The 17,988-nt window shown below is 37.1% G+C and overlaps 1 protein-coding gene across 1 annotated transcript in view; it reads left to right on the top strand.

The window, feature by feature from the left end:
* The window catches only part of NSF (N-ethylmaleimide sensitive factor, vesicle fusing ATPase), a 188,182-nt gene that overhangs the window by 111,638 nt on the left and 58,556 nt on the right, over nucleotides 1-17,988 (top strand). Inside the window, exons 10-12 of the mRNA XM_004480564.2 lie at nucleotides 11,365-11,530; nucleotides 12,714-12,788; nucleotides 13,122-13,309. Coding sequence (XP_004480621.1) covers nucleotides 11,365-11,530; nucleotides 12,714-12,788; nucleotides 13,122-13,309 — 429 coding nt within the window. The remainder of the gene's footprint in view (nucleotides 1-11,364; nucleotides 11,531-12,713; nucleotides 12,789-13,121; nucleotides 13,310-17,988) is intronic.

Raw genomic sequence — 17,988 nt, 5'->3', positions numbered from 1 at the left:
TGTCCTTTTAGTAAAATGGAAAGGCCTAGTTTCTTGTCACAAAATATTGTGCAATGATGATTTCCTGTTGAATAAGTAACTGATGAAATGCCATATTTTCTTTTTGTCCTTAGAAAGGTAATTATTTACTGATCAGTTCTTGAGTTTGAGTAAATTCATGTAGGATATCATCATCTGGAGATACATCATCTGAAATTTCACTTATATGATCAATTTCACCGTCTTCCTTAGAGTCTCGAGTGCTGCTGTCTCTCTTTGCATTCAACTTCTGCTTCATCTAATAATCGTGAAACACCTTCCTCTGTCAATTTTCTTGTCTTTGCCATTATGGGAAAGAGATTTTTAAAAATGAAATCTCAGGGAAGCGGACTTTGCCCAGTGGTTAGGGCGTCCGTCTACCACATGGGAGGTCTGCGGTTCAAACCCCGGGTCTCCTTGACCCATGTGGAGCTGGCCCATGCGCAGTGCTGATGTGTGCAAGGAGTGCCATGCCACACAGGGGTGTCCCTGCGTAGGGGAGCCCACGCGCAAGGAGTGCGCCCCATAAAGAGAGCCGCCCAGCACAAAAGAAAGTTCAGCCTGTCCAGGAATGGCGCCGCACACACGGAGAACTGCCGCAGCAAGATGACGCAACAAAAAGAGACACATATTCCTGTGCCGCTGACAACAACAGAAGCGGACAAAGAAGAACACACAGCAAATAGACACAGACAATGCGGGGGGGGGGCGCGGATAAATAAATAAAATCTTTTTAAAAAATGAAATCTCAGCTATGTTCAATAGAAGTTAAACTCAGGCAACAAAGATAGTCCAGATTTTTATACCTTCTTGGAAGATGATCCAATACCTTGGACAATGCAGTAAGAAAACTGAAGGATTATGTCATATTGACACAATTTCACTATTGTATCATTCTTGTAGGCAATTTCTTTTTTTTTTTTAAAGATTTATTTATTTCTCTCCCCTCCCCGCCATTGTCTGTTCTCTGTGTCTATTTGCTGCGTCTTCTTTGTCCGTTTCTGTTGTTGTCAGCGGCACAGGAATCTGTGTCTCTTTTTTTTGTTGCGTCATCTTGCTGCATCAGCTCTCCGTGTGTGCGGCGCCATTCCTGGGCAGGCTGAACTTTCTTTCACGCTGGGCAGCTATCCTTACGGGGCGCACTCCTTGCACGTGGGGCTCCCCTACGCAGGAACACCCCTGCGTGGCACGGCACTCCTTGCGTGTATCAGCACTGCGCATGGACCAGCTGCACACGGGTCAAGGAGGCCCGGGGTTTGAACCGCGGACCTCCCAGGTGGTAGACAGACACCCTAACCACTGGGCCAAGTCCACCGCCAGCAATTTCATCATTCTTCCATTTTCTTATTATTTTGCTCTTTTTAGCATAGTTGAGGAAAATTGATTAGTGATGAAATAATTTCTAGTATGATGAAATAGCAAAATGTTTCAAGATGTAAAAAAAAAATAAGCTAAGATCTGATAATGTTTCTTAGATTTATAAAACGATAAGAGGAGCAGGTATAGCTCAGCAGTTGAGCACACTCTTGACATGTACAAAGTCCTGGATTCAATCCCTGCTACCTCCTTAAAAAATAAAAAATAAAAAGAAATAAATAAGTAAGTAAGTAAAGATATAATGGAGCCATACGGTAATTGCAAGGTAGAATGAGTTTTTACTGTATTTTTTTAAAATATATTTTTTCTTTCTGTTCTTTGGAAGACCTTTAAAGAAAGAATGAAAATGTTGAAATACCAATCTTTAAAAATAGTTAAAACTACTAAAAAACCTACAAACAAAAATCCTCAAAAACAAATTGGATGTAATGGACCTTGACTGACTGAGTACTGATGATTAAACAGTAGGCCACAGGTGAGTTAAAATGCCCTAAAAAGTAGCATTTATAAAATTTCAATTGTGACAGTTTTCACATGACTGCATAGACAACCTAGTTGTTTTTTTGTTTTGTTTTTTTTAAAGATTTATTTATTTATTTCTCTCCCCTCCCCCCACCCAGTTGTCTGCTCTCTGTATCTATTTGCTGTGTGTTCTTTGTCCACTTCTGTTGTTGTCAGCAGCACGGGAATCTGTGTCTCTTTCTGTTGCATCATCTTGCTGCGTCACTTCTCCGCGTGTGCAGCGCCATTCCTGGGCAGGCTGTACTTTCGCGTTGGGCATCTCTCCTTATGGGCGCACTCCTTGCGTATGGGGCTCTCCTACACGGGGACATGGCACTCCTTGCACGCATCAGCACTGCACGTGGGCCAGCTCCACACGGGGCAAGGAGGCCCAGGGTTTGAACCACGGACCTCCCATGTGGTAGATGGATGCCCTAAACACTGGGCCAAGTCTGCTTACCAACCTAGTTGTTTTTAAACTTGCAGGCAGTTTAAATATGGCATTATTAATGATAAAACTGAGTTGGCAAGAATTTCTAGGTAGGATTCATCATAGCCAACCTTTTCAGTTGTACTTTTCTCAATCCTTACATCCAAAAATGGCTTGGTATACTCTGCTAATGACCCCACGGAGGGTAAATGTGTATTACATAATAATGAAAAGCCCCACCTCTGTGATTCTGGACAATCTGAGTTGATGGAGATGAGCACTTGCCTATATGTCAAACTATATTTTAAATATAGAACAGCCATTTTCGAAGACTGTTGCCAGGGGCTCAATAGCATCGGATCTGTTTCTTTGGGGAAAGACTTTGCAGATAGTAAGAACAGAGCTAGAAAGAAATGAACTGAAGAAGACTATATTGCAGAGATTTAAAACCTTTGTAGAGAATTTATTGCTGATTCAGCTATATTATTCTTGACATCTTTCTTAACTGATTCCTAATTTGTGGCAATAAGAACATGTCTTATTTAAGTAACACACCTGTAAAAATTGATGATAGTGTACTAACTAGGTTGGGGGAAGGGAACTGATGACAGATTGCAAGAGTAATAAGGTTTTGAAAAGGTCAGAATTGTACTGAATTATGTTCAGGACAGATTGCTCTGCGATCATCTATTCAAGCACAGTGTTCTTATTGTCTTGGGCTTCCTTGTCTCATAGGCGACTTTTTTTAGGTTGGACTGAGGAGAAAGCCATGATTACAGTGGCAACATAAGGCACGGTGACAGCAAAATTCATACATTATAGCAGCTTTTTGTGTCATGCTATATTGGACAGAAAACTTTAAATAAAAACATCTCAAAAATAATGTAAAATCTCAGTTTTTTAGGCACAAACAGGAGTCTCCTTGTTTTGCACAGAGGACAGCAAGAATTAATACCCTGCTCTATAGAAGTACTACGACAAAGCTGAAGTTATAGTTTCAATTTCTCATTCCCAGTCTTTTCTACAAACAGAAAGATGAACAATTTTGGTTTTAGATTTTTTTAAAGCAGCAAGCTGCCATTTATTATCAGACATCTGTTCATTAAATACAGTGATATTGAGAAATGAAGTTGATTTTTTTTCAGATCTGAATATAGTTTTAAAAATATTTATGGAAGGAGAACAGCTTGTAAGTAATATTCAGGAAAAACCTAGTTAAATTTTAGAAATCTTCATGGACACATGATTATAATATTGCATAAAATTGTATTAAAGAGGCGGCAGACTTGACCCAGTGGTTAGGGCGTTCGTCTACCACATGGGAGGTCCGCGGTTCAAATCCCGGGCCTCCTTGACCCGTGGGGAGCTGGCCCATGCGCAGTGCTGATGTGTGCAAGGAGTGCCCTGCCACGCAAGGGTGTCCCCCGCATAGGGGAGCCCCACGCGCAAGGAGTGCACCCTGTAAGGAGAGCCGCCCAGCGCAAAAGAAAGTGCAGCCTGCCCAGGAATGGCACTGCACACACGGAGAGCTGACACAACAAGATAACGCAACAAAAAGAAACACAGATTCCGGTGCTGCTGACAACAACAGAAGCGGACAAAGAAGGCAGCAGCAAATAGACACAGAGAACAGACGACCATGGTTGGGGGGTGGGGGGGGAAGGGGAGAGAAATAAATAAATCAATAAGTCTTAAAAAAAAAAAAAACCCTAAAGGGATCCAGCTTCAGACACCACTGGGTCCAGGGGCTGAGGATGCCATGGGGCCCTGCCCCTGGCCGTCCCTAGGGAAAAAAAAAAATTGTATTAAAGAATAAATAATAGATCAAATCTGAAAAAAAGAATATAAGTATTATAAGGTTTCTTTTTTTATTATTATTATTATGCAATAAAACTGACTTCTGGTATAGTTTTATGAATTTAACATTTGTGTAAATACATATTACTCACCAACAAAATCAGGATATAGAATATTTAGATCACCCCGAAAAACTACATTATGCTGTCCCTTTGTAATTACCCTTCCCCCACCAATAATCCCTGATAACTTCTGATCTGTTCTCCATCCCTATAGTTTTGTCTTATAGAGAATGTCATATAAATGAGAACATACAATATGTAATCTTTAAGACTGGCTTCTTTCACTCAGCCTTTGAGATTCATCCAATTTGTTGCATGAATCAAGCATCCTTTTTATTGCTATGTAGTATCCCATTGTATGAATATACCACAGTTTATCCATTTACCTACTGAAAGGTATTTGGTTTGTTTCCAGTTTGGGGCAATTATGAACAGAACTGCTATAAACCAAAGAGTGAAATTGTGGAGTCTTACAGTGTGTTCTCTGTTTTTGATGAAAACTTTATATATTCAGGTTTATCCACAGACCCAATCTAATTTCCTTCTGGTCATTTTTTGCGCTATTTTTTTTCCCTCCATCTGATTTAACCATTTCATACTTTATTCCTGTCATGTTGTCTTGATCCCCCTTTTCTGTAGCTTACCTTTATTGTAGGCATCTTCTGAGGATGTAACCTAGAGTCTGTCCTGTTTTTACATTTCTCCAGCTTAATTATATAGTTTATCTTCTTTTTTTTTTTTTTTAAAGATTTATTTTATTTATTTAATTTCCCCCACTCCCCTGGTTGTCTGTTCTCGGTGTCTATTTGCTGCGTCTTGTTTCTTTGTCTGCTTCTGTTGTCCTCAGCGGCACGGGAAGTGTGGGCGGCGCCATTCCTGGGCAGGCTGCACTTTTTCACACTGGGCGGCTTTCCTCACGGGTGCACTCCTTGCGCGTGGGGCTCCCCCACACGGGGGACACCCTTGCGTGGCAGGGCACTCCTTGTGCGCATCAGCACTGCGCCTGGCCAGCTCCACACGGGTCAAGGAGGCCCCGGGGTTTGAACCGCGGACCTCCCATATGGTAGACGGACGCCCTAACCACTGGGCCAAAGTCCGTTTCCCTAGTTTATCTTCTTACAGAATCTAACTAGACTTTTCTTTACTAACTGTAGATGACTTCCATATGTGTCCTTCTAACCCCTTCTGTTTAGTTGTGTATATCTTGTTCATTTTAGGACATTTTCAATTAGATGTCCTTTTAACACTTTAATATTGCAATGGTAGAAACAGAAAAAGGAAAATTTCCCTGGCATCTTTTCCCTTCTGCAGCTTCCTCATCATTACAGCAAGGCAATTTCTTATTTTCACTGTCTCTTTCCCCTTCCCCATACAGACAGTAATCACATGTAAGGCTCTGCTTTTTAGTCATCACCATTCCTGTGACCAGCACTCCCATACAGATTCCATTCACCTCACTTACATACCATTGTTTGTTTCTCACTGAATTTCCAACTGCATACTTCTACTTATTCATCCTAAAGTCAAGATTAAAATCATCTTATATAAAGAACATTCTGCTTTTGTATATCATGTGGGGATCTCTGTTTCAGTAGAAAGACCTGCTTCTGGATTTCAGTCCCTGTTATGATATTAGTATAACTTCTGTTTCTCAAATTAGTAAGTGTAGTTGTCCCTGGATAGGGCCTTGATTGCCTCTGAATCTTTTGCTAAGGTGGCCGTGCATGCTTCTAAGTTCTTTTATGGTAGGCCCTCTCTTCTCCCTCCTGTAAATCTTTGTTCAGGAACAATTTCTCATACCCCAAAAAACAAATGTATCTATTAGAAAGAGGACACAAAGTTGTATTGGTAGATGATATGATTGTCTGCCTAGGAAATTATTTAAAATTATCTAAAAAACTTAAATATTAGAAATGAGAGTAAAATGAGTAAAGTAGCCAAATATAAAATAAATATACAAAATTAATAGGTTTTGTTTATATTTGCACACTCTGAAATAAAATGGAAAAATTTCATTTATAATTGCAACCAAAAACATAAGTAGTTATGAATCTTTACAAAGGAATTTATATGTCAAAAGCTATAAAACTTTATTGGGAGACATAAAAGACTTGAATAACAGGAGAAAGGGAGTATTCTTGAGAAGACTGAATATGCTCTAAAGATGTTAGTACTTCCTAAACTAATATAAAGATTTAATCTACTTCCAGTAAAAATTTGATTAGTTGGTTTGTACTTTTTTGTTGTTGTTAATTTGCTTTTAATTAGTGAATGTTATTTTTATTTGAGAAAATGATTCTAATGTTCATCTGGAAATAAATATTGTTGAAAATAGCCAAACAGTTCTGAGAAATAAGGATTATGTCTTGTGGAGGGGAAGAGCTTGCTCTACTAAATATACTACAAAGTTACAAAGATTAAAATGTGCATGAATCCATTGAACAGAGTAGATATCCTGGAGATTACCTAGTATACATCAAAATCTAGAGCCTAGGGAAGTGGATGTCGCTCAAGTGATTTGGCTCCTGTCTTCCATATGGGAGGTTCAGGATCTGATTCCCAGGGTCTCCTGTGAAGGCAAGCTGGCCTGCGAGGCAGCTGGCCCAAGTGGAGAGCTGGCACAGCAAGACGATGCAACAAGACACAAAAAAGAGACAATAAAAGACGCAGCAGGAAAGCAGATTTGGCTTAGCGGACAAAGCGTCCGCCTACCACATGGGAGGTCCAGGATTCAAACCCAGGGCTTCCTGACCTGTGTGATGAGCTGGCCCACACGCTGTGCTGATGCACACAAGGAGTGACCTGCCATGCAGGGGTGTCCCACACACAGGGGAACCCCAGGCACAAGGAGTGCGCCCCGTAAGGAGAACCGCTCTACATGAAAAAAAGTGCAGCCTGCCTGGGAGTGGCACTGCACACACATGGAGAGCTGACGCAGCAACATAACGCAACAAAGAGACACAGATTCCGGGTGCCGCTGACAAGGATGTAAGTGGACACAGAAGAACGCACAGCAAATAGACGCAGAGAGCAGACAACTGAGGGTGGGGAAGGGGAGCGAAATAATCAATCAATCAATCTAAAGTGTTAAAAAAAAAAAAAAAAAGAGAGAGAGATGCAGCAGACCAGGGAGCTTAGGTGGCTCAAGAGATTGAGCTCTTCTCTCCCATTCCAGAAAGTCCTAGAATCACTTCCTGGTGCTGCCTAAAGAGAAGACAAGCAGACACAGAAGAACGCGCACAGAGAACAGACAACGGGGGGTGGGGTGTAATAAATAAATAAAATTCCTCAAAAAAAAATCTGAACTTGATAGAGATGGCATCCTAATCAGTGAAGAAAAAGGAAGGATTATTTAGTTAGTGGTGCTGGGTCAGTTTACTATTTGAAGAATTAGTTGGATTTTCATCTCATTTGTATCATATGAAAAAATAAAACCCCAAGAATTAAATGTGAAAATAAAAATTTAAAGAGAAGAAAATGTAAGTGCCCATTGCCCTATAATGGGAAAGAACTTTTAAGGATAGAAGTAATGAGAAATATCACAAAAGTAAAAATTAGTTATGTTGGCTATTTAAATAGTAAAAACAAAAAAGCTTCCATTTATCAAAAATATACATAAATTAAATTAAAGGACAAATAGCAAAGTGGGATAATATATTTACAATAAATATAAGAGTACACTTAATACAGGGAGTTTTTATAAAGCATTAAGAAAATTCCTAAATCCCAACAGAAAAATGTGCAGGGGACACAGACAAATAAGAAAATTACCAATGGTAAAAATATATGATTTTTTAAAGTACTAACCTCATCAGGAATTAGACAAATGCCTATTAAAAACAACAGAGATACCAGTGTTCAACTGTCAAATTGGGAATTACTTTTTATATTTCTCTAATATTCTTTACTTGTGTGATATACCAAAATAGGCACTGTCATATACTATGATGGGATTATAAATTGATGAAAATCTTTCTGGTTCAGTGTTTGACAGCCTATTTCAAGATTGTTTAAAATACTCAGTGCCTCTTTTTAAAATAGTTTTTTATTAGAGAAGTTGTAGGTTTACACGAAAATCATGCAGAAAATACAGGGTTGTCATATATTACTACCACTTTCCATTAGTGTGGTTCTTTTGTCACAATTGATAAAATAATATTTTTATAATTGTACTATTAACAATAGTCTATAGTTTACATCAGAGTTAACTAGTTATGTTGTAACCGTCCTATGGTTGAGTATGTATGCTTTATTAGAGAAGTTGTGGGTTTACAGAAAAATCATGCATAAAATACAGAGTTCCCATATACCACCCTATTATTAACACCTTGCATTAGCGTGGTACATTAGTTACAATTCATGAAAGAACATTTAAGTTTTTATTCTAGTAATATATACAACCTAAAATTTCTCTATTTAACTATTTTCACATATTTAATTCAGTGCTGTTAATTACATTCACAATGATATGCGACCATATCACATTCCATTGCCAAAACAATAAACCCAAATAGAAACTTTGTACAATTTAAGCATTAATTCCCCATTCCCTACCTCCACCCCAGCCATTGGTAACTTTTATTCTAGATTCTGACTCTGTGAGTTTGCTTAGTTGAATTATTTCATAGTAACAAGGTTTCACTTTCTGCCTATGAATTTGCATATTCCAGGTATTTCATTATAAATGGAATCATATACTCTTTGTCCTTTTGTGCCTGGCTTATTTCACTCAACTTGATGTCTTTGAGGTTCATCCATGTTTCATGTATCAGACCTTCATTCCTTTTTATGACTGAGTAATATTCCGTTGTATGTATATACCACATTTTATTTATCCATTCATTGGTTGATGGACACTTGAGTTGGTTCCATCTTTTGGCAATTGTGATTAATGCCACCATGAACACTGGTGTGCAGATATCTGTTCATGTCCCTACTTTCAATTTTTTTATGTATATACCTAGAAGTGAGATTGCTAGGTTATGGTAATTTTATACCTAACTTTCCAAGGAACCACCAAACTGTCTTCCACAGCACATGCACCATTTTACATTCCCATGAAAAATGAATGAATGTTCCTATTTCTCCACATCCTCTCTACCACTTGTAATTTTCCATTGTTTTTTTTTTTAATAATAGTAATTTTATAGTGTCAAGGGATTAGGTGTAAATATGTTCATTGCGCTATATACATATAAAATACTAAATAATTAGAAATGATTAAGTATCTAACATTACGGAGTTAATATGGAGTAGAGGGGTTGCCAGTGAAGCCAATCATATGAAGTATTATGGAGCCCTAAAAATCATACTGTGTAGTAGTATTTATAGACACGAGAAAGTGCTTAAGATATTATTTGAACTGAAGAAAAATGCAGGACACAAACTTTTTATAGCATCAAATTAATAATATTAGCTGTTTCTGCTTTGTTAAATTATGGTGATTATAATTTCTGTATATTTTTTGGTATTTTTCCAGTTTTCCCACAGTGATCATGTATTTTACAATTAGAAACAAAGATAATCATTTAAAATTATTGTCAAAGAACATTTAATTCTCTAGAGAATATAAGATACAATGGGATCCCAATTTTTAAATAAAAATAAATTTAAAATATGATATAAATCTGCAGAATGTTAGCAGTATCTAGATGATATAAAATAGTTTATTTTTAAACTTTTTTTTACAATTTTTGCTCAGTTGACACCTACTACTCTTATAATGAAAGGAAAAATCTCATATTACAAAATTTATCATATCCTTGTTAGAGATTTAATGAATACTAATCATGCCTAACCCTGAATCTTTTTTTTTTTTAAGATTTATTTTTATTTATTTCTCTCCCCTTCCCCACCACCCCTCAGTTTTCTGTTCTCTGTGTCCATTTGCTGCGTGTTCTTTTTTGTCCACTTCTGTTGTTGTCAGCAGCATGGAATCTGTGTCTATTTTAGTTGCATTATCTTGTTGTGTCAGCTCTCCATGTGGGCAGCGCCATTCCTAGGCAGGCTGCACTTTCTTTCACGCTGGGCGGCTCTCCTTATGGGGCGCACTCCTTGTGTGTGGGGCTCCCCTACGCGGGGGACACCCCTGGGTGGCAGGGCAATTCTCACACGCATCAGCACTGCGCATGGGCCAGCTCCACACGTGTCAAGGAGGCCTGGGGTTTGAACCACAAACCTCCCATGTGGTAGGCAGACGCCCTATCCACTGGGCCAAGGCCGCTTCCCAACCCTGAATCTTATTGTACCCACCATTTAATTTGTATTTTCCATGTATTCTCATATTTAGGTTGAGTTCATCTCACCTGTTTTGCTTTTTAATCCCTAATGTTCTTTTTAATATATATATAAGAAAAGAAAATTAAATTTCTGGAGCGTACTTCCTGTTTTAGTCCCTAAAAGGAGACTTAATTATTTAAATAGAAATTATTAGAGATCCATGTTCACCTAACCTAATGCATTAGTAAGAGTTAAAAGTATTTGCATCTATTAAAATTTCAAAGTATATAAACTAATTTCTTTTAGTGATGACTCTACTTCCACTAAACTAAAACAGAAATCACTATGCAGAAGAAACATCATCCTTTTGACTATAAGCTGTGTCTCTGTTCTCACTTTACCATTGTAAAGAAGAAATAAATTTTCATGTAATATAAGGGAATCATTCATGTTCAACTCCTTCCCGCATTTGTCCAATCCCTACCTGACCTGTGGGTGAAGTTAATGTTTAATTAACACTATAGTATACAAAACAAGCATTAAACCTACTGCTTCTGGGACAATCTTGTCATCAAAATTCAAGGAAAATGGAAGGGAGTTGCCACACACTGACATAAGAAAATGTATCTATTAAGTAAAAGAGTTCTTCTTTCAAATAGTGAGATACAGAAATGCATGTAAGTTAATGTCTAATTATTTGATGGACTGTTCACTTTCATCAGTGTATAATGTGTATTTTTGTTTCATGGCTGTTATATATGAGGTTCTGGAATGCCTTTTAAGTTTGCAGAATTCTAAGAACGATTCCAACACCTTTGAGAGAACAACAGTCATGATCATACTTGCTGTATTTATTAGTCAAAATGGAGCAGGGTCAGTCTGTTGAGAGTTTGTTTTGCTTTTTTTATTTGTGTAATAATACCTTTGAATTATGACCTTTAATATTTCTTCCCTTAATAGCTTGGTGCTAACAGTGGTTTGCACATCATCATCTTTGATGAAATTGATGCCATCTGCAAGCAGAGAGGGAGTATGGCTGGTAGCACCGGAGTTCATGACACTGTTGTCAACCAGTTGCTGTCCAAAATTGATGGGGTAGAGCAATTGAACAACATCCTAGTTATTGGTATGTTTACTTTTTTAAAAAAAGTACTATAGTTTCAAAATCATGGGACACCTCGGTTTTTATTTAAGATCTGTGTAGGTTGTAATTCAATTATTTTGCCAGTGTTTTCAAATTAGAATCAAGTGATATTAAAGAATTTGACTGTTTTAATATCTAGACTGAATAGGACAAATAAGAGGTGGATTTTAGTGATTCGTGCACTTAAGCTTGTAGCTTACCCACAGATGAAAAAGACAGCACCTGTAATGCAGTCGTTTTCCAAATGGGTATCTAACCCTCCAGGTTCCTCAGAGGTGCTTCATGGTCAATGAGGGCCAGGGAGTGAGCTCAAGATCTCACACCCCCATTATAACTTCTTTTAACTGTTTTGTGTATTGAATATCTTCTTTTTTTTTTTTTAAAGATTTATTTATTTCTTTAATTCCACCCCCCTCCCCTGGTTGTCTGTTCTCTGTGTCTATTTGCTGCGTCTTGTTTCTTTGTGAGCTTCTGTTGTCGTCAGCGGCACGGGAAGTGTGGGCGGCGCCATTCCTGGGCAGGCTCCACTTTCTTTCGCGCTGGGCGGCTCTCCTTACGGGGCGCACTCCTTGCGCGTGGGGCTCCCTTATGCGGGGGACACCCCTGCATGGCAGGGCACTCTTTGCGCGCATCAGCACTGCATGTGGGCCAGCTCCACATGGGTCAAGGAGGCCCGGGGTCTGAACCGCAGACCTCCCGTGTGGTAGACGGACGCCCTAACCACTGGGCCAAGTCTGTTTCCCCTGAATATCTTCTTAAGATTACTTTTGAGAAACAATCTATGCTCTTTCAGGAAGGTTGGAAACTGCTGGCCTGGTAGAACAAGAAAGGTCTTTGGAGTCTTGTTTACATTGCTTCCTCTAGCACTTTGGCAAGTTACTTACCCTCTCTGAACCTTAAATTTTCTTTTTAATATCTGAGGTTTTCATTATATTCCATTGGCATGTACTGTAGTAAAGTACTAAAACAAAGTCTCCAGGTATGTTTGTTCGAACAGATCAAGGACAAATGATATTTTTGTTTGAGAATAATTTGATATTCTGTTTGACTTTTATAAAATATCCTCTTATTTTGTCAGGAAAATTACTGGTCTCACTTATAATGTAGGGAAATTTTGTGAACTATAATAATTTATATGTTGTTTTGTTTTAACATCTGTGCTCAGGAATGACCAATAGACCAGATCTGATAGATGAGGCTCTCCTTCGACCTGGAAGACTGGAAGTTAAAATGGAGATAGGTAAGCAGACCTGTCACCAAGGGGACATTAAATTCATTAGCAGGAGCAAAGTCATATAGCATAGCATTTGTTTAAAAAGTTTTTTATCATGAGAAGCAGGTGTTTGCATGCTTGAGTATTTCTAAGAAAAGCATTGGGATTATAATCTCTGGTGTTTATTAAAAAAATTTTTTTTTAACTTTATTTTTAAAGAAGTTTAGATTACAGAAAAGTTATATTGAAAACATACAGAATTCCCATATATTCTACCCCCTCCCCATCTCACATTTTCCCCTATTAATAACATTCTGGTGTCTTTTTGAGACTAGAAAATTGTCTTTTTTATTTTATCAGGCTTACCAGATGAGAAAGGTAGACTACAGATCCTTCACATCCACACAGCAAGAATGAGAGGGCATCAGTTACTCTCTGCTGATGTAGATATTAAAGAACTGGCTGTGGAGACCAAAAATTTCAGTGGTGCTGAACTGGAGGGTCTAGTACGAGCAGCACAGTCCACTGCGATGAATAGACACATAAAGGTCAGTCAAAACAACTAAACAGGTTAGAGGTTTGCAGCCCTATAGATACCATGTGAGTATTCGCCTTCTTTCGTTTCAAGTATGCCAACATCTGCTGCTGACATTTGCTGGAGAAGAGATGGCAAAAGGAATAGGAATTAATTGTCAGCTGGTAGATCTTCAGAGCAGCAGAAAGGAAGATGATGGTAGCATCTACCCCATGGTAATCACCCCCATCTATCTTAGGTTGTCACCATCTAATGCAGACATATATGTGAAGATGAAGATTTCAGAGTAATGTTTTTTTTAAATCTTTATGCTATGTTGAGTTGTAACATGTCATAAGAAGTTGGATTTTTCACATACTAGAATTATGGGGGTTGCTTTACTCAGAAAATATATATTAAATATCTGCTATTTTCCAGATATTAAGCTGGAGACACAGATAAATAAATCTTCCCACAAGGAGTTCATAATCAGGGAAACAGTCATGTTTGAAAATTAGGACAATAATGTAATTGATACTATGGTAGAAATATGTATCAGGATACTTTTATTTTGATATGGGGAAGGGCCTGTTCTTTATCCTTTACAAACCACTCTCCTCTTAAGGTTTTAGTTATCACTTGCACATGGATGGCTCCCAGATTTATGTCTCATCTCATCAAAGTGTCTTTCTCCCATTTTTAGATTTATACTACCTTCACTTGGATGTTTTAAAAGGTCTCAAATTTAGTACTCTAAAACCAAACTCACTGTCTTTTTCCTATTTTCCTTCCTGTTCATTTTTTCCCCTTTATCCCAATTTCCCAGGCTTAAAACTTCATGATTATCTTTGGTTCCTGACATACTACTGTGTCTTACATGAAGTCATTTGCCATATTTGGTTAGACCTATCTTAGGAGTATCAGTTCTTACTGCCATAACCCACCTTCTGTTTGATTAATCTTCCTATTTCATAACATTTTCCTGTTTAAAAACTTTCAATGACCTCCCATGATCTGTAGAACAAAGTACAGACTTTTCCTGGACCCTAAGGTCCCCCTCAAGATCTGATTCCAAACTGACCTTTCCAGATGTCCAGTTATTCTCCATACACCTCAGCCAAACTGAAATACTCACTGGTTCTCAGACATTAATGTATTTTTCCACCTCTCTGGTTTTGCTTCTTGCCTCATTGAAAGCATTTACCCTCAATGCTTATCTGTCTTTTCAAAACTTTGTTTATATGCCACCACCTTCCTCAAACCTTTTCTGAATGTCCTTTTCAAGAATAGCATAATTTCATCATTCTTGAAATAGTAAGGTATCATTTATGATACCGTCTATTGACTTTGATTCAAAATAGATTTATTCAGCATGTTCTGTATGCCCGAGACTGTGCTACAGGTTAATGCTACAACTGTAAAGAAGTAAGTTGCCTGTTTTTGAGCAGTGTACATTCAAATCTGCCATATGTAATAATAGAATGTACATACAAGGTAAGGAAGTGAAAAGGGGTCAGATGTGGTCAAATTGTGGGGTGAGGGAAATCTCACAGGAATTTGCTGGGTGGATATGAGGGTCTCTTGGGGTAGAAGGAACAACATACACGAAGTAACAGAGACACAAAATAGTGTGGTGTGTAAGGGTAATTTAATACTGCTTCAGCAAAAAAGGTAAGGGAGGGGAAGTAGAGACATTGTGGGGGATAAGTCAGGAGACTAAAGCAGTGGTTGGAACACAAAGAGCTTTAAGATTCTTTGCTAGGAAGTGTGGACTTTTTTTTTTTTCCTGAAAGTAGTGGAAAGCCGTTAAAGAATTTTAAGAATAGCAATGACATAGTGTTAAAACATAAGATCACACACTCTGGCAGCAGTATCAAGTATTTAGGGGAGTGGAGTTGGCAACAGATAAGAGAGGGGAACTTTTATAACAGTTTGGACAGGAAATAATAAAAGCCTGAACAGTTAGGAAGAGTATGTCAATAATGATTTGGGTATGTTCTATCAAAGGTTCTAGAGCAGGGATTGGCAAACTGTCTACCACCTCTGAGCCAAATCTGTCCACCTACCTGTTTTGTAAATAAAGTTTTATCAGAATACAACCACACCCATTTGTTTATATATTGCCTTTGGCTGCTTTTGTTCTCAGTGGCAGAGCTGAATATTTGTAATGGGGATTGCATGGCCCACAAAGCCTAAAATATTTATAATTTAGGCCTTTATAAAAAATTTTTGCTAGAACCCTGTTCTGGACTTTAAATTCATATCTTGTTCATCTCTGAAATCCCACCACAACCCAAATAAGGTCTGAGTACTGAACACAAGTAGCTGTTCAGTAAATATTTTTAAAATAAGTAAACTGATATATGTATTCTCACTAAAATTCTATCATAAGTCATAACTTCCCTACATAATAAAAGTGACTTTGTTCTAGCTCAAGAATGCCAAAGGTTTGTGTAGTGTAGGAATATAGTAATTGGATCCTTTATAGAATGGATCCATTTACTCATTCAGGTTCTACTTTTTTTTCATTCTTCCTCTTTGCCTTAAGAAATGTTTTAGTAAGAAGTGAGAGTGGCTTCCAGAAAAATTGTGTAAATGATGTGATAATTGCCTTCCACCATGCAGATCTTGTCTCAGGTCACCTGAGTGCTTCTTTATATAATCCATAAAAACTAGTTTACTAGTTATCAGCACTTTTGCATATGCATTGGTCACAGAATTTTTCTCTTAATTAGTTGTTTGTCCTTTTTGCCACAATAATCCCATCCCAAAATGTTACTCTGACCCTTTGTCTCACAAAGAAACAAGCTTTTGTCAAGCATATATTGGATTTATCCTGTATAACAGGCAATGAAAAATGGTGGAAAGGCCACAAAATGCATAGTCAGAAGATGTGGCTGTGTATTACAGTTTTTCACTCATTTGTTTCTGACCTGTCAAGGGGAAATACTAACCTACCTCACTTGGCTTTTGTGAGAATGAAATTAGATACTGTATGTGAAAGTGGCAGTACCTTATGAACTTTATAAATGCTAGTTTTATTATTACTGTTGTTATAGTCCCCTGATTTGAGAGGATACCATATATATCATTTTCAAAGTCTGGGTTTCTGGTATTTATTGACTATTTATAATTACTTTTCTAATTAAAGAGCGAAAATTTCTTTTCCCATTTACAGAATTACATTATCCTTCAGTTTTGCACGTATAAAGTAGTACAAGTAGTAGATATTATTTCCTTCATTTTTTCCATGTGGTTGTATCTTCCTTAATTTAAGCTTTGGGTGATACTGATTTGTGATTAACATCCTTTGTACCAACCACCTTTCAGTATTTTATAATGTCTATGGATTATCCAGTACAAGGCACCATGTAGGCACTTCAGGGAAGAGAAAGACACTAACTTCCCCCAAAGAAGAAAGATTATTTCCTTTTTTGCAGTTTTAAAAGTCTGATTGTCCAAAGGCTTTTAAGCACTGTTTTTCCAACAAGTAAGACTTCTTGGCTGAACAAAAAGCATAGTGTTTTAGTCTTCCCATTGCTGTAGATTGTTCATAGCTTTACTAGTATTGGTTGATGAATAAATATTTGAAATTTATGATTTAAAATTGGTATAGAACTTTAAAACATCTACAGTATTCAATTGCTTACAATGATGTTCTTTCTTCATTTTATAAAGAGCTGTTATTAGTACTGTTTTGTTTCCTTTTCAAAAGATTTAGGCCTAAACAGTCAGGTAGACTAAGTAAGTCTTCCCTGTTAAACTCGGGTTTTTTTTTTCAGGTTTTCTGAAGGAAAATCCAGTTCATAAAGCTCTGATATTTATGTCATTTTTACTTGAACCCATGTTTGTGGGCAACTAAAATTCACGCGATATTTTTTTTTTTTATCTTGAAAGGAATTTCTTCTTCAGATAGAGTTATAACCCAAATTTCCTCTGCTCTAGTCTGTTGTGAGGAAATAAACTGAGGGTATGTACATACACACACACACACACACACGATACTTTACAACTAAATCAAAGATCCGAGATTTGCAGAATTTTAATAAAATTATTTCCTATTTTCTGTTGAATTTTTCATTGATAAAAGCCATTCTACCCTTAATTTAAAAGGAATGATAAGAACTTTGGAAGGTCAGATTTAAAAGGTTATGAAATTTAAGGGTGACCACTGCTATTTGCTAGTGTTGAAATACAAGTTTATTAGTTTCTACAGATATAAGCAAGCTGAAAGATGCTGCCTCTTCTATACTAATTAGCTGCTATAAGTAAAATGCAGAAAAACCTCACTAATTGGGGCAAATGGAAAAGTTTTTATGAATGAGTAAAAATTCAGAATTATAGACTTTTTAAAGTAAGATTTTACTCCTTTTGATGAAATAGAAAAATTGGCTAAGAAGAATACAAAACAAAAAAGATAAAATAAGAGATGATCTTAGAAAATTTATTTTAATGAATAGGTAAGAATAATTTATTTTAATTAATAGGATTTTTTTTTTGTATAAAATTTGATAACTTCTAAAATTCCTGGGGTATCTAAAAACAACATATTCTAAAGTAGGTCTCCCCCAGCCATTTTAATCCATTTTTAATGCTTTATGTGTATTCCTTTCTTAATAGTTAATAAAAAAAACAATTTTACACCAACATCAGTACTGAAATTTATCCTATTTTTTTGCAAACTAAAATATGGACAAGATTTCTTTCATGCTA

The sequence above is a fragment of the Dasypus novemcinctus genome, chromosome 21, assembly GCF_030445035.2.
Source record: "Dasypus novemcinctus isolate mDasNov1 chromosome 21, mDasNov1.1.hap2, whole genome shotgun sequence".
NCBI classification, from domain to species: Eukaryota; Metazoa; Chordata; class Mammalia; order Cingulata; family Dasypodidae; genus Dasypus; species Dasypus novemcinctus.
This window is presented reverse-complemented; position numbering and strand designations above follow the sequence as displayed.